This window comes from Excalfactoria chinensis, chromosome 1 (genome assembly GCF_039878825.1).
Source record: "Excalfactoria chinensis isolate bCotChi1 chromosome 1, bCotChi1.hap2, whole genome shotgun sequence".
Classification (NCBI taxonomy): domain Eukaryota; kingdom Metazoa; phylum Chordata; class Aves; order Galliformes; family Phasianidae; genus Excalfactoria; species Excalfactoria chinensis.
Window position 1 is genome coordinate 122889110 of NC_092825.1, and position 23423 is coordinate 122912532.

Here is a 23423-nt window from a genome sequence, read left to right on the forward strand (position 1 = left end):
CCTGAGGAAAATAAAAATAAAAAATAAATAAATTGAAAGCTTTAAATTGTCAAAGGATTCTCTTGTTAAGCATATGAAGCTCAAAGGGAAATGATACAGCCAGTGAGTTCCTGGAATCATAAATCTGTCAGTATGGTTTGGCTAGAACAGGGGAAAAAAACATCACTGCTTTAAACCAGGTAATTGGAAATCCAAATGTCTACTACAAGGTCAAGCAAGCTGGTGTTACAGAAAATAAGTTTTCCTGGGATTGTTCTTAGAGTAATTCTAGAAGTAAGTTGACTTACCTGTCCTGAAGGACATCTCTGAAGGAACTTTATTGTGCCAAAATGTTTGGGAGTTTGGAACAGACTGTTGAAATTAATGTTTTCGTTGCAGATGAGTCTGAACTGTTTTTTACGGTAGTGTGAAGCTTTAAACCTGTTGTTTCCACAATTCAGAGTCCATAAAACTTACTGATTGTGTCGCTTGATTGTCTAGAAAAAAATGCAGAGCTTCACTGTACAGCCAAATAGGTAATAACTTAAAGCAGAAATATTCCTGAAACTTTATTCATCAGACTTAGACCGCTATGGAAGAATGGGGAGGCAGGAAGGCTGATTAGGTGCTTCATCCTTTTCAGTTTTCTTACAGATAACAGTTCTTTTTTACATTCACTGTTATCTTGTAGCTTTGATAGACCACAGAAAACCTGCATGCTGTAATAATTAACTGCAGCTTTTAAGCAGGTGACTTTTCATAAAGCTTATGCTACCTGCTATTTTTGTTTGTTTGTTTTATAGTTTAAGTTCATGTTGCCCTTTGACTTCTGTTTGCTGTTGTATCAATTGAATAAGAGAACCCGTTGCAGTGTCTTAAGTCTTGAGCCAAACTTCTACTTGTTTGGTAGGTAAAAGTATCCTTTATCACCTGTATTTACTTCCTTTTCCAGTAGCCCTTTAGGCAATGTTTCATTCAGCTTGCCTTGTTTTGGAAGTATGTACAGTCACTGAAGGCTCCATTGTAGCGCCGTCTCTTTCATTAAGGAGAGAGGAAAAATGATACCTCATTTTAAAAGCCTTCTGTCTTCATGTCTGCTTAGAACCAAGTTAACTGCTGAGTGCTTCTCATCTGTTGGTAGTTGAAAGAGAACAAACAAGGAGACTAAACTTCTCTCAGTTGGAGTGAAGTCTATCCATATTCCCTGCTCTGATTATTAACATATTACCCTATTGTAATTATAATGTTTTCCTTGCGCTTATAACAACTGATAAAGGATCTGGAGAGTTTCAAAGTAACGTAAGAAGTTTACCCACTGAACAGTGATGTTACTAGGTTATAATTTTTCACTTCCTTTGTAAAAGTCAAAGCAAATAAGCTTCAGCACACATCTGCTTGGATGAGTTATTTGCAAGCTTATGCAGCCATAATTTTTTAGCTCCCAGGGTATTAGTGCTCATGTGCCATGGCAGGTTACAGTGAAACTCTTCTCTTACCAAGCTGGTCTCTACTAGCTTACCAGTACTGGTATTGAAGCTTTTAACTCAAAGCTGTAAGAGAATGTAGGTCAGTTTTTAAGCATTAAGCTGACCACTGAAGTGGAATAGTTTCATAAAAAGAATAACTGTTGCTGCAGACTTTCAGTTCAAAGATTCTCCATTAGGAGACTTCTGGCAGTTTTTGCTAATGGAGAAATTCCCCAGCTAGTTGTAATCCATTTTCAAAGAGCTTAATCTCACACAACTAAGCATTTTGGCTGCCCCGAAATAACAGTTGTCTCCCTTCACATCTACAGAAGGATCCAGCTGAAATTCTAGAAAGCAGTGGCACTTTGAGCCCTTCACACTTTCCCTCATTAAGTGCACACAGCAGAGCAGTCTCAGCTGTACTGGAAGCTTTTCAGTCCTCAGCCGAGCTCACGCTGAGGGAAGAGAAGAATCCTTGGCCCTTCTTGGGAAAGCGAGGAGAGGGAGGAGGTGTAATGCTAGCTTTGCAGTGCATTAGCTGGAGCTGCTCATTTTGGATGACCTGTTTCTTTCTTTGGTGCAGGCTCTTATCCCTGTGTTGACTGATGTTAACAGCACGGTTCAGTTGTCCAATAGCAAGTTGCTAGTGGCATTTAGGAAGCGTTAGTGTGCTGAGAACATCCACATGGCAGATACCATGTGATATCTGTGCTCTGAGCTGGCTGCTGGAGGGCACAGGGAATATTCTGTGTCAGTTTGCATTGTCCCCTAGATGGTATTCTCATGAGATGCCTGTATGTGGACACCAGATTAATGTACCAGAAAGGCAGTTCTTACACTTCCTAAAGCAAATGAAACATTTTTATGATTTCTCCTTATCTACTTTGAGAAACCAGCACGTAATAATGGATAATATCCTTCAAAATACAGAAAGAGTTTTTACTTTGTCGGAGTAGTGCATATATTCTTTGGGCGGGGAAAAAAAAAATACACAGTTTTACAGATTAATTACTGATTAAATCATAGTATCATAGTATCATAGTATTGTGCGAGTTGGAAGGGACCTTAGAGATCATCGAGTCCAACTCCCGGGATTCGAGCCCTCTGTGTAGCAGAGCGGCACTTCTACCCCCTGCTCCACAGGGGGGGATTCGAACCCGGGCCCCCTGGTGTTGCAAACGGGAATTCTACCGCTGCGCCACCGGAGGCACACAAATATTAGACACTAACTACATGCGCTGAATTCAAAGTGAAACCAAATCAAAACTCTTAAATCTTATGAAAAGCACATTTCTGCACGTACATCTGTCTTCAGTTCTGAATCTGTTCCTTAGCTTCTTTCTCATAACCGCTAACTGGCACGTATTTACAATGGACAAAGAGGTTTTTATTTCTGTTTGTCTCTACTGTGTAACTGAACATCCAAGCGAGCTGCGCGTACTAGAATAGTTCTTACTGCAAATTGTACACCAAGATTTCCACATGCATTTAAGAGCAGCTTTTAACCTGGTCTAATGGCAATTTATTATGTTGTAGTCTGAGATACCTGAAGTAAATGATTAATTTCTGTGGGGAAAAAAAAAAAGCAAAATTTCAAATGGACAGATAGTTCTGTTGATAACCTTCCCTCCTTCTCCTGGGACCTTTTCCTATTTAGTTTTCCCTTTGCCCTTACTTTTCCTTTTAAAAGAAGCTTTTCTTTTGATCTCTGAAGCTCTAAGCTTTCATAGCTATGGATTTTGAAATGCCTTTCCTGTCTGTCCTAGGTTTTCTCAAAATACCCATTTACCTCATGTTACCTGAAACATGGAGGGCACATTAGCAGTCTGTAATGGACACCTGTCCTCTGCTCAGATGGGACTGTCTCACTCACCAGACACATTAACACTCGCTCCTTTATGGCAATCTGAGCAGGTTCAGGGGGAAGCAGCTTGGGTAAATGGGGAGAAGGGGAAATAAAATAACTCGGCTCTCTAGAACATACAGAAGACTTGGGAATTGTTAAGTAAAAGATTTAATTGCTCGAGAGTGTGTTAGCCATGTGACTCCGTGGTACCAGTCCAAGAAGGTCTTTAGTCTGCCTTTGCACAGGGTAGCTGCAACAGCCACACTAAAAGCTCCCTTTTAGTGTAGAACTGGATTCCTAGACCTAAACAAGGTATTAACCCAAAGACACACGTTGTTTGTAGTGCTGATGACAACAGTGTTTTGAAGGTTAAAATTGTGCTGCCTTAATTCCTCCCAAAAACTTGGCAGTCTACAGTTAGAAAGGATTTTTGGTACCTCACTTTTGTTCTAAATGGAAGCCGTATCAAGTAAGACTCTAAACTAATGATGAGGTATCAGAAATTGTAATTTGCTGGATTTTTAGAAAACAATAGGCATTGTCTGTCTCTAGTTTTCACAGTTTGGAGGTAGGATTTTCCTTTAGGCAATAAAACCTGTAATTCAATTGAGGAACTTCAGCAACTAGAAACAGGTAGCACTGGCTTAGAGGAGGGGAAAGAAAGGTTAATTCAGACTATCTTAGCACGTGTTGTTTTCCATTAAAAGCTTCTGGGTTGGAACCCTGAAAAATTAAAAACTGTTCTCAGTAAGTGCTTCTTTCTACCACTGCCTTAAGGATGAACATCTTTGCAGGCCGTTTGCAAAGATGGAAGGAAGTAAAATAAGGGTTCTTTGAGTTGTTTTCTTTTTTTTTTTTCCCTTCAACTGCTTGGAAATGAAATGTAATTCAGGATCTTCAGCATGTTTACACTAGAATATATAACATATATAAACTATCATATAGCAGTAACTGTTGTTTTTACATTCAGAAAGTGGCCTTGAGGTTAAGGACTTAGTTTAATTACAAATATTGGGTTGTTATTGCGCTTGCTATCTTTGCTTCTCTGTGTTATTGGACTTTCTTTTTGTGACTCTGTACAAAGTAAACTCATCTTTACTAGAGTTAAATTAGCCTAAATAATTTTGCTTGTTATTGATGATTTATTTTTTTAGTAGTGTGATATATTACAAGTTCCTGAGAAAAACATTTCAAGGCTCATGTGGCATAATTGTATACAGTACACAAAAAATGTAAGGCCTCCAGACTCATTTACTTCACTTATGAAAATCAACTATTTTTAGGGTCCAAAAAAAAAAAGCATCTGCTCTGGAGTTGTACTAGGCAGGATGAGAGTTTGTAACAAAGTTGACGTGCTCATTTCTGGAGTTTGAAGCTGTAAAACTAGAAGTATTTCAAAAGAAAATTCTTTCATGACCTGTGTGCTAAACTACAACTCAACGGTTTTCTTCTGAAACTGATAACCTGAGTATTTCAGATGGTTTTTGAGAAGCTGTCAAGTGTATTAATCTGGAAACTTGATAGGTTGAAGATGGAAATTGTTTTACTAACTTTTTAACGTGCCAGAAATCTTTCTAAATGATGGTATTCGGAAACACTTTGTAATTTTTCCAGTGTGCTCTCATTTTTAAATAGCTTATTCAATCTGTCTTCAAAAATCTCTTTGAAAGTGTGTTGTAACAGATAGTACCAGGAGAATCAAGCTCAGGATGCCTATTATATACATGATTTCATTTTACCTGACTGTCAAATGTGTATTTATCTGTTTAGGTTCAGACAAAGAAGGAAGAAACTTTGCCACCATCACTTAGTCAAACCATTCCAACTTTTTATTTTCCTCGAGGATGTCCTAAGGAAAAAGTAAATATAGATGCTGTGATTGCCAAGATTGAGAGAACTTTCTCACAGTTTCCAAATGAGAGGGCAACTTTAGATGACATGGGAAAAGTTGCAAAGGTGAGAATGTTAGCTAACTGCTTTCAATACTGTACATCCATGGAAACAATACATTAATTCTGTGTGCTTTTCCTTGCATTACGTGTTTTCATCTCCTATTAAGTACTGCCAGTAAGACAATGTGATCACTAATGTCGATAGCATAGTTGTGTGGAAATCTTTGTATTAACCATATCTCAGAATGCCCTTACAATATGCTTGGAGAATGAAATGAGCCACAGAACAGATGTGTTTATAGATTGTTATGCCTTTGTTTTCTGACCTACATGGTATTAGTTGTGTGATGAAAATGTTACTGTCACTGGTATAAAATCTTCTGAAGTCTGACTCATTCAGCAGTGTCATGAGCATCCATTTTAAAGATGCTGAAATACAGAATGGTTTAGCAACCTGAGAGCTTAACTCTTCGGTCATAATTGAAGAGTTATTTTCTAGTTGCTGTAGAGTGACCAAATACTGAATTAGAAAGTAGCTAAGAGTGTTCATATGTTATGTAATTACAATAAACTAATTGATTTAACATTAAATTTTAGCTTTTGAAATACTGATCTTGGTCATGAGCCTTTGGTTCTGGTTCCTGTTCTTGTCACCTTGTATTTCAAGTCCAGGGTTTAGGAAAACAGAAACAAACTTTTCTGTAGACCAGAATTAAGTGATGAGGAACCTCAGTTTACCTCACCAGAACTGTTTAACTACTAAGCTGAAATGTAGGGTTTCACAGCTCCTTTCCATGTAGATATGATGCTTCAGCAAGAGAGCAGGAAGGGTCCGGTCAACTACAATTCAGCAATGAAAGGCATCCTCCTGAAGGATAGGGTAAAGCCTTTCACACAGAGGAAATTTTGTCAAAATAACTTTTAAAACATCTGTTTATTTTTAAATGCAAGTTAAAGTATTGTGTGAAAAGTAACTGTTCTTTTTTTTTCTCCAGTGACCTTACGCATCTTGCAATGTTGAGTTTTATTTGAGATCCAAATGAGAATTATAGGTGTTAGCACGTCTGAGATGTGCTCTGAGTTAGTTTTAGGTAAAGGACGCTTCGCTGTTAGGACAGAGGAAGCGTGGAGCAGACACAGAAGCAGCACCGTAGGTATATAGGGATGTTCAAGTTGTGGAGGGTGTACCCAGTGTTGTGAAGCATACAGCTGATGCTCAGTGCAAGCTGACCCACTGCTGAAAATGGGATAAAAAATTTACATGCATGTGCAAGAATGCAGATGAGTTGAGATATCTTCCAAGGCAGACAAATGTATGCTAGTGGTCATCCAGAGCCTGAGCCTGAAACAGCATAAACAGCTACACAACTTAAAGACATCCAGCCCTGCAGCAGGGCTTGTTAGCATGGACTCCATTCAGCTGCTAGGAGCATGAACATGTAACTGCATTCATATATTAGGAATGCTACAAGATTGCCTTATATTTTACTTTCTTCTACTGAACTTTGGCCTAAAGGCAGTTGTTTTAAATTACTTATTTTGGAGGGTGCATCTGGTTTCAGAAACAGTTAAAATAAATAAATAAATGATCTGTGATTATATTGTTTCAGAAATGCTTTTAATCCCCTACAGATATGTTCAGCGTTACAAAAAGGTTTCTCCCATGATGTTGCCTTAATGTTTTTTTCTTAATGCTTGTAAAACTTAATTAGAGAGATTTATAAACGAGGGGGCAACCCTCAGATAAACAATCAATGAGTTGACTTGATGTATGCTCTAATTATAGGCTTGTGATTGCCCACTCTACTGGAAAGGTCCTTTATTTTACTGTGCTGGAGGTGAACGAACAGGATATGTGTCAGTTCATAAATTTGTTGCAATGTGGCGGAAGTAAGTAGATTACTTTTTCAGAGATGCTATATTTTTATTTCTTTAATTGAAATGTGTATTCTAAGCTCTGAATGAGATCCACTGTATGAAGGGAAAGAAAAGAATTTCCTGTAATCAGCTGTTGACAGCAAACTTGTACATGAGAAGATGCAAGTATACCACCCCTTCTAAAACAAGCAAACCAGTCTTTATTTGTTATGATCAAAGATTCTGAAATATTTTTTCATTAATGGATGGGAAAAGTGAAAACCATGGGCATAGCTTGCAGGTGTCAGTTCTGAGCAACATTACTTCTTTCTAGTTTACATTCTAGCTTTATCTTGAACGTGTCTTCTCATGTAAGCAATTGTGTGGAGTACCCACGTACAAGATGATCCTGCTGGGTAACTTCCGTAGTAGCGTAATTTGCCATGTGTGATTAACTTTTGAGGTAAATGTTATGCTTGCTGTTTCATAGGCCTTTCTCAGAGGATGCCCATACAAAGTAGTATCACCAGTTTTCTGTGTACAATAGTAAATGCGTATATTTACATTTCAGAATACTTCAGACCTGCTATGATGATGCTGCAAAGTTTGTTCATCTTCTAATGAACCCTGGATGCAACTACTTAGTGCAAGAAGACTTCATTCCTTTTTTACAAGTAAATTGCAATAAGAACCAGCTCTGGAAAGCACAACTACATTATGATTTTATTTATTTATTTATTTAGCTAATAGTGCACTTTAATGGTCTTCATTAGTGATTATTAATAGTATCTTGGTGTAATTCACTTTGTGTGGTCACCTGAGACACCAGTGAGTGTCTACTTTTAGAGTTAATCATTTTACATCAATTGAGATCTTTTAAGGCCTACAGTAAGATGGATGGATCTAAAGTTGCTTGCAGGAGTATCAGACAAACTTCAGGGTTTTGAAAGGCAGTTGAAATTACAAGGGCTGTTCTGACAGCAATGTCTCATGTTATATTAAATTAGTCCACAGTGTCAGAGGTGGGTATTGAAGGGATGGTGGTAGAGGTAGAACCTTCCCACCAATATCCTGTTACATTTTGTTGCTGTGCAACTGATGGCAGCAAAAGGGGCAGCCTTACAAAATAAACATGGAAGTGCAGATGAAGCAAATATGTGTCACTGAATTCCTCTTATCGGAAAAAAATGCCACCCAATGACATTCATTGACACTTACAGAACATTTATGGAGACCAGAAACTGAGCACAGTGAGGCAGTGGGTGGTGTGCTTTGGCATTGACAACTGTGTTGTGAAAGACAAGCCATGTTCCAGACAGCCATGCAGATGTATTTTTCTTTTCTTTTTTTCCTTTGGAAACACAGTATGCAGGCACTTGTTCATTACTGGTAAAAATACACAGCTAATGGTGCTGACTCTGCTGAAAACAGTGTTTGGTAGATGAGAATTTGCTCTATGTGGTATTGTTATTGTGCTCTTTGTAGCTGTGTTACAGCAACGCAGTGGAAATAAATAGGAGGCATTACTTTCAGAACAGCCTTTGTTCTTAAGGAGAACATTTGGAGAGCAAGCTGTTTTTCTGTATCCAAGACCTAATGCAGTTTCTCTCAAAGAGCATAAAAAAAATACATTTCTAGAACTTAAATTGGCTTGAGTGAATCATCATCAGACACAGAATTGCAAGTAACAGTCATCAGTATTATTCATCTGACCAGTTTATTCAGAATCTTCTGTCCATCTGAAATACAGGAAACCATCTGCATGTGTGGCTTTTCAAAGATAGTTTTATTTTTTAAATGTCAACAGTGTTATTGGCATGAAGCGTTTAAATGAAATTATTAATTGTTGCAGTTAATTTGGACTGTTTTAGTTATGGAAGAGGACATCTGCTAATCTGTTTTCATTGTTCTATGTAGACACTAATGGATGCTGTTCATGATATTGTTATTTATTTGTGTAGGATGTGGTAAATAGCCATCCCGGCCTATCATTTTTAAAAGAAGCATCTGAGTTTCATTCTCGGTACATTACCACAGTAAGTGTTCTTTATTTGGAAAAGCTATTTTGGTTAACTAAGTATGAAAATGACTAAAATTAGACAAAATGTGTAAGCATTTTTGTCCTTTGGGGGGGAAAAAAGTGAAGTATGCTGCCAGTCTTTGTGTCAACATAACTAGAAATACTGTGAAGAAAATTAATTTCTTGAGTACCATAATAGAAACTGTTGAACTTAACACAAGGATGAGAAACATCAAATTGTAGAAGTGTAAAAGAAGTGAACGAGCATTTAAAGAAAGAACAGATTGTTATCTTAAAGACTTGATTGTCACTATAGACTATTGGAATCTTGACTGTAGTCTGGGATTAATTAAAGGAAATTTTGAAAGAAAGGTCTGTGTTAAGATGATTTTGTTCAGTATGAAGTAAAAGAATGATAATAGTGAAGCTGCTTACCACATCCATCTCCAGGGATTTTTCTTTTTAGGCAGGAAAAGCTCCATTTCTCTCTTCCGATGGTTATGTTACTGAAGTATTCTTTCTGTACACAAGGGAAAAATCAGTGACATTAAATTTTCTCAATTGTAAACAAGGCCGCTAGTTCCAGTGAAGTCTCAAAAGATTAAAATTCCCCAGAGTGATGTTCCATCCACTCTCTGTGCATATGAAAACTAGTTTAACAAATCTTCCCCAACAGAAAAAAAGACAATGTACAGTACATAGTTTGACCCAGACCTACATTGTGGAAAATCTTTTTTCCTGAAGTATTTGGTTTTAGTTCCTTCTGTCCTTCATTAAGAGACTACCAGCCTATCAAGTAGATCCCAGTGCTTTAGATTTTGCTTCTTGTCCTAATTATTACGTGAGCTCCCAGAACTTTCTTGTCAAATGTGAGTAAAGGAAATGTACTGACAGTGAGTAGTTTTCTTTATTAGCAGATTGTGGTTCGTATCTAAGCCTGCTCTGCTAAAAATTGTGAAAGCTTGCTATAGGAAGGAGAAGGTTTTGCCATTTCCAGTTACTTTTCTTTGCATGAATAGCTTATTTTAGTAGGTCTGAGCCTAGCAGTATTGAATAAATTAGTGCTGCGAGTACTTGACTAGCAGCACTTACTACAGTCTTCCAAGAGAAATCCATGTATAATCAAAATTCCAGGAAAAATACCAGTATTGGTAAGAATGTAGTAAGAATATTTGAAATGCCAATCTGCAGGTTAAAAATGGCAAGAGGACTGTTTGCCATTATTCCATGTAACTGCCATTGGTAAATTGACCTACCTGTTCTTCTAAAACTCTGTCTTGGAGGCTGCTAGTGATATAACAGTAGGTGGTTTTTCTCTGAGATAAAAAGGCTGGTCTGTTTTTGAGGCTGGTCTGTTTTCAGTAGTGCGTGGGGACAGGGCTAGGGGAAATAGGCTGAAACTTCAGCATAGGAAGTTCCGCACGAATGTGCGCAAGAGCTTCTTTACGGTGAGGGTGACGGAGCACTGGAACAGGCTGCCCAGGGAGGTGGTGGAGTCTCCTTCTCTGGAGATATTCAAGACCCGCCTGGACGCCTACCTGTGTGACGTGGTGTAGGGAGCCTGCTTTGGCAGGGGGGTTGGACTCGATGATTTCTAGAGGTCCCTTCCAACCACTATAATTCTGTGATTCTGTGATAAAGTCAGGAGTTTTATACTTATATTCAAGGTAGCTTTAATCTTGCTACATGAAGCTTTATCTAAAGGATGTTGTAAGCATTATGGTTGAAGATTTTTGTCTTCTCCTGATTACTTCCAGTTGCAAGTTAAATGCAAGTCAGTTTTTTTCTGCTGTGTTTCTCTCTATATATTTATATATATGCATATAAACTGTGTATTTGTATATACAGAAAATATTATGTAACCCATAGCTCTATAATGAAGAGAGCATCTTGTTGATTGCTTGGTCTAGGGGTAACGTTTGTGCAGCTCTGTCCAAGAAAAAAGCTGAAGTACATTAAAAAAACTTGACAAATGCGATACCACATTTAATCTGCATGTACACTTTGTATATGCCTATGAACTCTTGAAATTGTAATCTCTGTATCCCACAATTTCTTCTCCTTTATGAGAAACTGTTGTGCAGCATACTAAGGAGGGCAATTCTTAAACAGTTGGCTTGTACTGTGCTTTGATTCACTTTGGAAAACTGTTTTTTATGCCTATTCCCAGTTGTCTCCAGCAAACATTCAATTTAGTTTTTATTTTTAGACCAGTTAAATGTATAACAGATGAGATAATGACATGCAGATGGATTAAGTTGCAAAGCTAAAGCAAAACCTTTTTAGAAAAAATTGCTTTGTAGTGTAAGCCAGAAACTGGGCCTTCCCTAAAATCACAATTAGAATCGAGCTAATTAGCTTCCAAAAGCAGACCAGTCTATTCTCCTTTCTAGATCTATTGAACCAGCTGTTCTTGTTCAAAGAGTGAGCTGCAGAGCTTACTGTAGCCGACTGCTTATGGGCAGCTTAAGCTTTATTTTAAAAACTTGATGAGAAAGTTGCTCTTCTATTTGTACTTAAATGGTTGGTTTCCTTAAACTATTCATATAATTAAATTAAATCCAAAGTAGTAAAAACGTAAAAAATGTTTTTCATTTGGAAAAGGATTTATTGGAGGAGGGAAGGAATTCCTTAAGACGTTGCCTTTTAGCTAGTAACTACTGTTTCAAGTAAAATGCTGTACATCTACGGTATTCAGTGTTTATCTAATCAGCAGGGTACAGTTCATCTCCAGCTAAGCCATTACAGCTCATAATATGCTCAGGTTTTTTGTCTGGTTACTGGTGAATGAATTATTTGAGGTGCTCGTGTACTTAAGTCAAAATAATTGAAATGAATATTTAAAACACCACTTTTCTGTATCTTAAAGTCTAATGTTTATAAATTAAACCAAGCAAGTTGTGTTTAGTGCGTGAGTTAATCAAAATGATTCACGCGTGCAACTGATTTAAATAGATTTTATGGATGTTGAATGAATATGATTTTGATTCTAATATCACTGATGTCGTAGAAAAGTCATTCTTATTAGTTTTGGTAGTCAGAAATCACTTCTGTGCTTTAAATAGAATGAAATGGAGAAAAAAAATGTATTATCAGTCCACCTGCAGGAAGTAGTCTTTCTGTCAGACGTTTGTTTCTTGTATTTGTGGTTATGATATCAGAAGTTATGGTGTCCCCCAGTACTCTGGTCTTCCTTGAACAGATCCCATTCTATTTCTATCACTTCATTTATGAAATATTTTCATAGCGAATACGGGTCCTAAGATCAGAAGCCATTAAATATATTAATAGCTTTATTGCCTATAATTTTAGAAGATGGAAAGGCAGTGAAATTGTCAGTAAGCATATTCGATGTAGCATGCAAGTATTTTGCACACTTGCTCTGTAGGATGTGGGTAGTGCAGTGCTGAAGTATATTACCTGGATTCGTTTAGATATGGCTGGAAATAGCTTGATAATGACGTAGCACATTGATACTTCTCTCATAAGTAGTGGGAACAACAGACTTGTAACCTATTCGTTTGGGTGTGAAGATGGAGTACTGTAATACAGCTGAGCTAAGACTTAGTTTTGATCACAAATGTTTAGGAGGTTGCTTTGTTGGCATAGCTGAGATCACCTTTTTATTTTCTTGCAGGTTATACAGAGAATATTTTATACAGTAAATAGGTCCTGGTCTGGGAAAATCACTTGCAATGAGCTCAGGAAAAGCAATTTTTTGCAGGTACGTAGTATCTTTTTGCAAGATGTCTCTACAAGTTTAGAACAAGCACTAGCTAAATTCTTTAGGGAGTAAGATAAGCATTCGCTTCTCTTGAAAAATCTAGTAGGGACTAGACTGTATTAATTCTCTTTCTGTAGGATATGTTTGAATGTCATTTTTATCTAGATCTGCATATGTGCAACTCTGATTAGCAGAAGTCTAGCTGATCTCATTCTTCTGTGGATACCTTAGCTTTCAACCTTCTCTGTTAAGTCTTTGCTATCATGCTGTACGACATGCGTTGTCTCAAAAGGTAATGATTCTTCCATGGAAGTACTGTTAAGTAATAGTAATATTAGTCTGGTTATCAGAATTCAGATGGTTTAGCAGCTGTCTGTAAAAGTTCTTTAACGTGTTCTGTTTATCCTTCTGATAATAGAATGTGGCATTATTGGAAGAGGAAGCTGATATTAACCAGCTGACAGAGTACTTCTCATATGAACATTTCTATGTTATCTATTGCAAATTTTGGGAGCTGGATACAGACCATGACCTCTATATTGATCGGAAGGATTTAGCTCGACATAATGATCATGGTATGACAAATGAAGCATCTTTCTTTATGTGTGTTAAATTACTTGCAAGCTTTCAGCTGAGTAAGTGGTTAACTGCCAAGGCCAGTGTTCAGGAGTCTGTTCCTGCAGCTGATTCTCCAGGCTAAGGGAAATAAAGCAGGACAAGTAATCTCTGATGCTGCTTTGTGTCCAACAATACTAGATTGGAAGAAAACTCAGAATTTGAATTCTGAACTTGGCAACGAAGTAGAGGAGGAAATAAGTCATTTTTCAACCCTTCAGATCAAGCCTACACACTTAGAAACTTAAGCTGTGATGTATTATCAGTGGGCGATTGTTTTGGAAACAATCTGTTATTATTAAAGTAGCATGACTCTTACAGCAAGGTATGGAAGGAGTAGAAAAGTAAGGCAAACGTACATTGTTACTTTGCTTATTTTAAGGTTTTGTTTATTCAGCTGCAGTATGTTTTCTTTAAATACCATTTAGTAGCTTTTTCTGCATTCCAAACAGACAGTAACTGAGATTCTGTAGCTTTGCACACCACCTATTTTAAATGTTCTTGTACCTTTTATGGAGCTGTTTTGGTTTTTTTTTGAACGGTTTATGTCCCTTGTCATCATTGTCCTCTGCAGGACTGGAAAGTTTACTCAAAAACTAACTGACCATGGAATATTATCCCAGATTAGAAAGAATAAACGTCATTCTGATTCCTTTTGGAAGTTTGCCTGTAGAAGACTTTACTTTAGGATGCTAAGGCAGGATTATTTCATTTGTGAGGTTGCTCTAGTAGGTGCATGCACACTCACAAAGCAAGGGCACCTAAAATTATAATGGCATTCAAAAACATGATTTACTTGTCAAAGAACTAATAAAGGCCATCTTGCTGATCAGTCAGTTTTATTACTTCTGCTGTGTTACTGTTTCTGCATCGTCTGAATTCCAAGTTGGTTGGTTCTAGCTTTGCTCTTGAGACTGTTAAGTGATCCTAAGTGGGCTCAGAAGGATTAGTGAGCACTGTAGGGGATCTTACAGATGTTTACATATGAGGTTTCTGATAAACTTTTCAGCTGGGCATTACGTAGTAAAAGTAGCATGTACATCACTGATAACATTTTAAATCTTTCTTTCACAGCAATATCAAGTAGAATGATAGAGAGGATCTTCTCAGGAGCAGTAACAAGGTAATTATTTTGTATGCTGATCTAAATCCAGTTTAATATTTATATATTTGCTTGAGAAATTGAATATTATTATCCTCAGAATGAAATGATTTCCTCTTGGAATGAAATACTGAATTTCAGGATTCAGTATTGAACAATCTCCAGAGTGTCCTTGAAAGCTTTGGCTCAGTTCAGGATCTTTAGTCTTTCTTTATTACACTCATCACTTGGTATTATATGACATAGCAAGGATGGGAATAAAGAGGGGAAGAAACGCTCGTGTTGTTCTCATATCCAGAAATCCTGAGAAGCTTTCAAAGGGATTTGGGATCTTTTATGCTACTCATACAATCAAATTTACAACAAGTTCTTGCATCAGGGTTGCAAAAATAAGTCTAGAATGTGATTGATAAATATAAATAACAAAAACTGAAATGAATAGCATGTGAAGTGGACGGATATGTCTACAGCTTATGCAGCTGTGAGTAGGAAAGGATTAGGAATGAAATATAACAAGCTGCGAACTGCCTACCTGGCTTTTTGCTAGAAAGGTTGGTTGTGTGTCATCAGAATGTATTTGGGTTCTGTTTTCTGCATTCTGACACTTGTAGTTGATGGAATACACCTTTTTGTTCTTCTGCCACCTCCCTCTTTAAATATCCATTGCAGTAGCAACAGAGCAGAACTCATAGGGTCCTTTTTCCTTAATGATCATGGTCATTGATAGGTCAGCTTCAAATGCTGTGTCTTTTGATAGATGAACAGTTAATAGCACCAGGAAAATCATCTTTGTTTAGTAAAGCCTGGACGTTTTAACATAAATTCTTTTTTCTTTTCTGCATTGATTGTCAAGAGGTAGAAAAGCACAAAAAGATGGAAAAATTAGCTATGCTGATTTTGTCTGGTTTTTGATATCTGAAGAAGACAAGAAGACACCAACTAGGTAAGAATGCATTTATTTTATCAGAAATAAAGACTGGCTCATACAGAGACCACTGATGCTCAGCTGGAACTTAAGAAACTAAATCATTAAAAGCAGGGGTAGAATGCTGGCCCCAGTTGGTTATATCATTTCTGTTTCTCGGTGTCTTTGATTGTTGCTGCATAAAGTCTTTATTAATGTCTTCTAAGCAGATAACTGTTTTCCTTCATGTGCTATAGGTTGATTACTTATAGATAAGCTCATACAAAAAGGGAACTACAGTTGTTTCTTGATACTAGTGGCTTTGGGACTGTACAGCTAGAATTAGTTGTAGAATGCTTGTTAGAAACTTACTGTGTGAGTATTACTGGCTTGTTTAGTATGGAAAAAGAACTTGAGTTTTGATACACAATTGTATTTTTATTTGGCTCCTGTCAACAACTGTTTATATGGGTTGATAGTGATAGAACAAGGGAAAATGGTTTTAAACTGACACGGGAGATTTAATTTAGATATTAGGAGGGGAGGGTGGTGACACACTGGAACAGGTTGCCCAAGAAGGTTGTGGATGCCCCATCCCTGGAGGCATTCAAGGCCAGGCTGGATGTGGCTCTGGGCAGCCTGGTCTGCTGGTTGGTGACCCTGCACATAGAAGGGGGGCTGAAACTGGATGATCACTGTGGTCCTTTTCAACCCAGGCCATTCTATGGTACTGTGATTTTTATGTAAAGCCACATGTTTTTCCTCAGCCCCTCGCAACTAAAAAGTGTGTTTTCAAATGCAAATCATGTTACATAGCAGGGCAAATACCAGAAGCTGTTATCATAATAGTTCTTCTTGTTTAATGATTTCCTATGGCGCTATTTAATGTAGTCTTAAAACTAGTTTTGCATCTGTATGTAGATTAGCCTTTAAAACAAGCACTGTAAATTCTTAAAATTCTTGTATGCTTGTGTAAACTACTTGTTGCTGTTAATTGCTGAATTTCAGCATCGAATACTGGTTTCGCTGCATGGATCTTGATGGAGATGGTGCTTTGTCTATGTATGAATTGGAGTATTTTTATGAAGAACAGTGCCAAAAATTAGATAACATGGCCATAGAACCCTTGCCATTTGAAGACTGTTTGTGCCAGATGCTGGATCTTGTGAAGCCACAGTATGAAGGTAATAAAACCTTTTTCCATTTTGTAACTCCTGCTTTTCTGCATAAAGAGCTAGAGCACCACTAAGAGCATGGTCATACCAAGAAATAAGCCTTTGGGTGTTCGTCTCTCTGAAGTCTATTGGTGTTTATTAATTGAGTGATCTTCCAAGGGTAGGCAAGCATTCATTTCTGTACTAACATTGACTATGCTGCTCAAAAATTCCTTGAAGTCTTTTAATGGACAGTAGGCATGTTTATTCTCAAATGACATCTTTTCCACCATCTGACTGAGGTGATACTGTCAAGAAAATCTCTTGAGACTTCTGTTCACTTATTACTTAACTATTCCAGTACTCATTTAACTGATATTCCTTCAAATGGAAGTTTCTAAATGGTGTTTGTTTCTATAGATCGGAATCATTTTAGGTTAAAAGGAATTTATGGCAGTAGTCTTAAAAAAAAAAAAAAAAAAATCATAATTTTAAAATAACAAAAACAGCTGAAAGTTGAGCTGTTCCTAGTTGTTGGCCTTTCTCTACATTCCTCTGAGCCTTCAGTAGACCTGCATTCTGTCTTTTTGCATTTGGCTTATATAACTTCTGGCTGATCAAACTCGAGTTTACATTTTTAGAACATGATGATCGCTTCATACTGAGCACAATAGAATAACAAATACTAGAAGTATTTTGCATGCCTTGGTAAACATATTACTGCACTGTTGAAGAGTAGCATCCAGCATGTTCATGGCTTCTTCTCCATGTGCTGTTTCTGATATTGGCCTCATAAGTTTGACAAGACTATTGTAGCTGTGATGAACGAGTCTTCAAAGATTTCTTGAACTCAGCATAACTGAGGTTGCCTTGTATCTAAGTCTGATGTCTGAACACACTTCCATAGTTAGCACTGATAATCCTTTTTATGGCTATGCTTTTTAATGTGAACTTCAGTGTGTAAAAGGATTTGGCACACAGCCTGGTTGCTATTCTTACACAGACTCTGGATCGCAGTAAATGTGGAACTTGCATATTTGTCCTTGAAGTGTTTGACAGGAGTCGTAACCTCTACCACATACACTATTGTCAGCTATTTTCATGGTAAAAAGAAATGGTTGAACGTCTGTGCTTTTGTTTACCAAATATAACGTTGTGCTGAAGTCTTGCACTGATGCACTCTTGTAGATGAAGTGCCCATTTTTGCCTACTAGAATTTCAAGAGTCACTTCAGTAGTGCTTATTCTGTTTACTACCAACAAAACTATGGTTAGAATATAAATTAATAGTTTTGCTTGTTGCTCACCTCCTTTCCATTATTAAACATACATAAATTACCAGAAACTTTTGGTGGGAGAAAGGCACTTGACTTTTATGGGGACATGAAGTTTCACATTCTAAGAGAACTGAAATAACTCAAAACTTGTTTAAGAGAAATAAAAGCTTCACATTGATTTGAATGAAGTTGATGTGAACTTGTTAGGTGAAAGCACCTTTGTAAAGGCTTCTGAAAGGAAGATGTTTTTGATATCTTGAATAAATGAGATTTACGTGTCTCTTATGTATGGTGTAGATGATATAAGAAGGTTGTGAGGGCTCTTAGCTAGGGGAAAGAGTTGTACGGGACCATGAAAGTTAAAATTAATTGTGAAGAGTTGATGGGTTTTCGTAGAAAGTGAACAAAGTGGAAAAGATGAATTAAGAAAAAACTCTTGTGTTGTTTTCCTAACACAAAACTAGCCTCATCAGTTGATGTCTTGGTTGGTAGATTTGAAACAAAAGGTGATGATGTCGTACAGTATGCAGCTGTACTATGATACAGTTTGCTACAAGATGCCTTGTGTACCAAAAAAACAAATTCTTGAATTTGTAGAGACTAAATTTAGCAATCTTGATTTTATTCTGGCTTTGGTTTCTGAAAGACAATGTTGGGTGTCTGCATGAGTGTTAGGTATCTAAGCTCCCATTGCAATAAATGGAAACTAGAGAGCAAATCAGTGAACCAAATATAGGTGCCGAACTTAAATTGGGAGCTTATATAACCAGGACTCAAAATCAGTTGCTTGGTTGTGGAGAGATGCTGCCACTTGAGATGACCTGATACACCAGACATCTGTGTGGGTCTGACAGATATGACACAGGTGCCATGTGAGGGATTTGTGATGTTCTGGAGCATCGGCTAGACAGAATACACTAGGGTGCTTCAGATGGTGGCAGATGTGTGGCAACCATTTCCAAATGGCACTGAGATTCACAGACCTCATCTTCTCTCCAGTGCCCTTGAGCCATACATTGTTAAAAGCTGCTAAGCTGGGTTACTAAGCTGAGGAAATACTGTTGTAAGTCTGGCTTCTATTGAGCTCGTCCATAACATCTGCAGTTGGCTGCTCCTTGACAGACAGTGGAAGACTAGCCATAGATAAGGATATTAATAAATTCCTCACTTTCAACAGTAGCCATCTGTCCTTACTCGCACATCTGATATTTTTCAGTCTTTCTGCAGAAGCTCAATAGTCAGCCTTGAAATAAGGTAATATTTTCAAGCAACTTGACAGATATTTCCGACGCTTTGCTATCCATTGTTGTGAGGGTTGTTTAAGAATCACTTCATAAAACAAAACACCTCTGAATCTTTAGCCTACCGCTCAAGCAGTAAATACCAGTCAAGCTGGACAAATAAGACAAACTACTCCATAAAAAGCTCATTTGCATGAAGCACAGTCACACTCTCGGGTCTAAAATACACACTTGAATTGTTCAGGTCAGATAGAAATTCTTATCCAAGTGAGAGCTGAAGGAGCTCAGTGAAATGGGTTACTTTCACTTGTGTAATGCAGAATAATGTAGGCAAAAGGAGAGGGCAGGTGCTGTCATACAGGGGAGAGAGGGGGATGCTGCCAGAGGAGATTCCTCCCTGCTGCCCAAACACTTACTGGCAAGGAATGAGTAACTCACTGGAGGTATCTCTCTCTTGAGGAATCTTGGACAACTAGCTTGAATGGTTTCTTCTAAACCTAGGTGTGGTAGATTGCGTCCCACTCCAGGATGCTGAAAGAAGCTAACAGTTAAAGCAAGGGAAAATATCTGAAATACTGAAGTTACATATTTCATCTCTTCGGGCCTCCTATTGCGTTGAACATCAGTAGCAAATGTTCTTAAGTGTAATGATAACTTTTAAGTAACATTTCTCCCTTTGGAGAAAGGATAATCATGGCTTTAAATATCTTATCTCTTGTGTGCAGGAAAAATTACTTTGCATGACTTAAAGAGATGTAAGTTGACAAATGTGTTTTTTGATACCTTTTTCAACATTGAAAAATACCTCGACCACGAACAGAAGGATCAATTTTCTATTTTGCGGGTGAGTATGAATCTGTAAAATAAATAATAATCTTTTTAGCTACGTGTTTAATCGCTAATACAGTTATCATTATAATCATTGTAATTGTCATGTAACAGTGATAATTATATTTGTCGTTATAATTTTGTGTAACTTGCAATGTGGTTGCTTAGGATAGTGAAGGTGAAAGTCCAGAGGTCTCTGACTGGGAGAAGTATGCTGCTGAAGAGTATGATATCTTGGTAGCAGAAGAGGCAGCAAGTGACCAGTGGAATGACGGGTAAGCATGTAGCTGAATACCTGGTACATGGCCTTCCTACTGTTGTACAGCCTCACCATCACTACTATCGTTCGTGCTGTTTTTCTAGACTAGTGTTGTTGCCCATGTTTAGCCACGTGCTCAGTGATGGAGGAAGGGCCTTCCTTTTGTCTAGAATGAAATATTCTCTGATTAAATGGTGATTAAATTTTGGGAGGGAGGATTTGAAACAGCTCCAAAACCAACTAAAATTCAATGATTAATTTTTCTAGCTGCTTGTTAAGTGAACAAACCATTAAGAGCATTTTGAGGGGTCCCCTCCAACCCAAGCCATTCTGTGATTGTATAATATGTGAGAAGGGGAGAGTGTTTTTAAGTTTCTTTTGGTATCTTGGAAAGGAGTAAAAGTTGTACTCCATGAAGAAAGAGCTCGGAAGGAGATGGGAATTGGTATTTGGTTTGATAGTGTTTGAATAACTATCTTCTGAGTATAGGACAGACAGAGCCTACAAATAGTATCTGTGCTGTCCTTTATTTTGGATGACTGGAAAAGCTGTTGTCATCTCTCTGTATTGCTACACAACAGACGTATTTAAAAGGTACATTTGAGATGTTAGCTTTTATTTAAAGAAAAAAAGTCCTTCTCAGAAAGTTAGAATGAATTCTTATAGAGAAGACCGTAAGTTAGAGGGTTGCACGTCAACATGGTCGTTTTGGTAGAACATATGTATTTTCCAAACCCTTTTTTTCAAATGCATAAATCAGTAAAGCAACTCTGAGGTGAGTTTTGGTTCCTATTTTGAAGGTTTTAACAATCTTGGGGAGAGCAAAATAGTATTTATTTATTTTTTAAAGGGAGGGGTTGACTTGAAAACTGTTTTTTATTCAGCCTAATATTTAGCTGATGTGATCCAAAAGTGCTAGATTTACCCGGGATGTTGCTGAAGCTGGGCTATTAGATTCCTCTTGAAGCTATTCAATGGAATCACATTCATGGGTGAAAACATTTCTCTCTTCCTACCTCTGATGTTCTTGCTACTCTGTAGGGTAGTGTGGTTAGGTTGTAGTTGGACTCGGTGATCTTTAAGGTCTTTTCCAACCTGAGCAATTCTACGATTCTACTCTATGTTGGTGTTCATGATGGATTTCTAGTGCTTAATACTTCTTTGCCCTGCGACATTCAGTGCTTCTCCTTATCACCATGTAATACCATTGTAAGTTCAATTAGAAGAATGCAGAAGGAAACAATGGTTTCATGCTGGACTGCAGTGTCTAAAGTTTGTTTGTTGCATAGTCTTGTTGAATAGGTGGAAATCATCCCATGCTGAGCTGGGATTCAGTAGCACTTGGGGAAATGCGCATGAACTGTAGTTGGCCTAGCCAAGGAAATGGTCCGTTCTTTGATCAGACACCAGACATCCCTAAACAGTGCTGAAGCAGATTAAGTTATGCACTTTGTTATCCACCAGATCATTTCCATGTTCAGCGGGCAGTTATCAGTACGCTGTCAGTCATCTTTTGCTTTCCTGCTTCTTGTTTGCTCTCATTTCCTTGTACTCACGCCTGCTTCGTTAGGCACTTGCCAACATATGCAACCTTGGTCACCTGTTTGTAGGTATGAAGCCGAACTGAGTCCTGTGGACCATCAGAAGGCCAACGTCCTGAAGTATCAGATGGAAAAGAGGCCGTTTTTTGAAATGCCTTCCCATCTGGCTGATGTCGACTTGGATGAATACGACTACGAAGAGGACTTTGAGTAGCGGTTGCAGTCACCACTTGCAGAAGAGAAGGGACAGTCTGCAGCAGGTCTGCTACACACCTATATGTTTCAGTGGGTTTTGGTTCCAGGAACTCAGCTTAGTTTTGTGCTAAAAGTATTTAATCACCAGACTACCTTTTACATAAAAGAAATGCATTTGTATGGAATGACGAAACTTTTTGTATTTATTCAATAGTCTGTAGTTTGTAAAAGAGATTAAAATATTTATTTACAGATGTTGCATTATTCCTTCATGGAAGAATAACACTGTTTGACCTAAATCTACTGTTTTTAAAAGAACTGTGTAATTCTAAGTTAAGTTGACGTGTGGTGCACTGACCATCTCCCTCCCTTGTGTAAATAGGGATTCCTGTACTGCTATGGGAGGTGAGGAGACGATGCATACATGGCTGGCAATGCGTCTGTGCTCATACAAGTTCTAGGGCTTCTGTGCCTTGCCAAGGAAGAGGCGTTACTGTGAGCACAGGATTCGTCTCTTTCCTTACAGATAGTTTCAGTGGACGAGCTGAGCATTTTGGTGCACAAGGAACACTAATGCCAGAAACAAGTTGCTCCTCTTCTCCGCATAGTCTTGATTTGCCCCAGCTTTAACTTTGCTTGGCCTTTTCAAACTCCAGTGTTTTCATTGACGTTCAGTACAAAAAGACGATTTAATAGTGGAGTCCGTGTTGATGCTTGATCCAAAATGAGTGTGTTGACTTCTTGTAGAAGGAACCAATTTTTTTAATACTCCTTTGTATAAACGTTCCCCGATCAGTGATGTGCACTAATTTGTTGCGGGCATTCAGTGCTTTCGTCTGTCCTCCCCTTCAGTTGTTTGCTATTGACACATTCCATGGATATTCATTCGGTGTCACAGCAGCTTGGAATTGTTGCCTCCACTGTTTTTAAATAGATTTTGTTGGGAAGAAAAAAAAAAAAAAAAAAAAAACAAAGAAAAACTGGACAGAAAGATGTAAGTTATTTTTTGGTTGCGGTGTAGATCTGTTTAAAATGTTTTAAAATTGTGTTTGTATTTGCAAATAAAGATTTTCATACGTGTAATGTAACGGTTCTGATTAACATTAAGGACTACGTGTAATTAACTTCCTATTAAAGAACCATGCCAAGGTATTATGGGTTACAAATGTATGCATTCTGGTTAGATAATTACAACAAGCTCCACTCAAGCTCCACCAGCATCAGCGGTGATGCTGAACAGCTGGACACGGGACAGAGATCTTCTCTGCTCCTCCCATGCCCTCAACCAGAGCCCTACAGACCTGTGCAGCTTCAGTAATGAAAGCAGTCACCCCTGCCTGCAGTCAGGCTGACCCAGGGCTGTGCAATCCATTTAAATCCTGCTCCAAGGAGTTTTAAAAGATGAACCTGTGGGCTACTATTCCAATCTTGATAGAAACTCGCTGTCCAGCAGGTTGTGTTTTGCTCCACTTGAAATCCTTCAGTTTCTTACAAACGCTTGTCCGCAGGCACCTACCGCAAAGG

At 37.9% G+C, this 23423-nt stretch overlaps 1 protein-coding gene across 6 annotated transcripts in view; it reads left to right on the forward strand.

Annotated features, from left to right (window-relative positions):
* PPP2R3B (protein phosphatase 2 regulatory subunit B''beta) overlaps positions 1 to 23132 on the forward strand; it is a 46666-nt gene extending 23534 nt beyond the window's left edge. For 5 of the 6 annotated variants that reach the window (XM_072356833.1, XM_072356841.1, XM_072356851.1 and 2 more), the window contains 12 exons: positions 5062 to 5247; positions 6970 to 7073; positions 7612 to 7714; positions 9002 to 9076; positions 12698 to 12784; positions 13203 to 13359; positions 14474 to 14522; positions 15355 to 15444; positions 16414 to 16589; positions 19802 to 19920; positions 20073 to 20179; positions 21774 to 23132. In XM_072356833.1, the coding sequence (XP_072212934.1) occupies positions 5062 to 5247; positions 6970 to 7073; positions 7612 to 7714; positions 9002 to 9076; positions 12698 to 12784; positions 13203 to 13359; positions 14474 to 14522; positions 15355 to 15444; positions 16414 to 16589; positions 19802 to 19920; positions 20073 to 20179; positions 21774 to 21918 (1398 nt within the window). In that variant the 3' untranslated portion in view covers positions 21919 to 23132. The remainder of the gene's footprint in view (positions 1 to 5061; positions 5248 to 6969; positions 7074 to 7611; positions 7715 to 9001; positions 9077 to 12697; positions 12785 to 13202; positions 13360 to 14473; positions 14523 to 15354; positions 15445 to 16413; positions 16590 to 19801; positions 19921 to 20072; positions 20180 to 21773) is intronic. The other variant, XM_072356859.1, reaches the window with a different exon arrangement.
* The last annotated feature ends 291 nt before the right edge of the window (positions 23133 to 23423 follow it).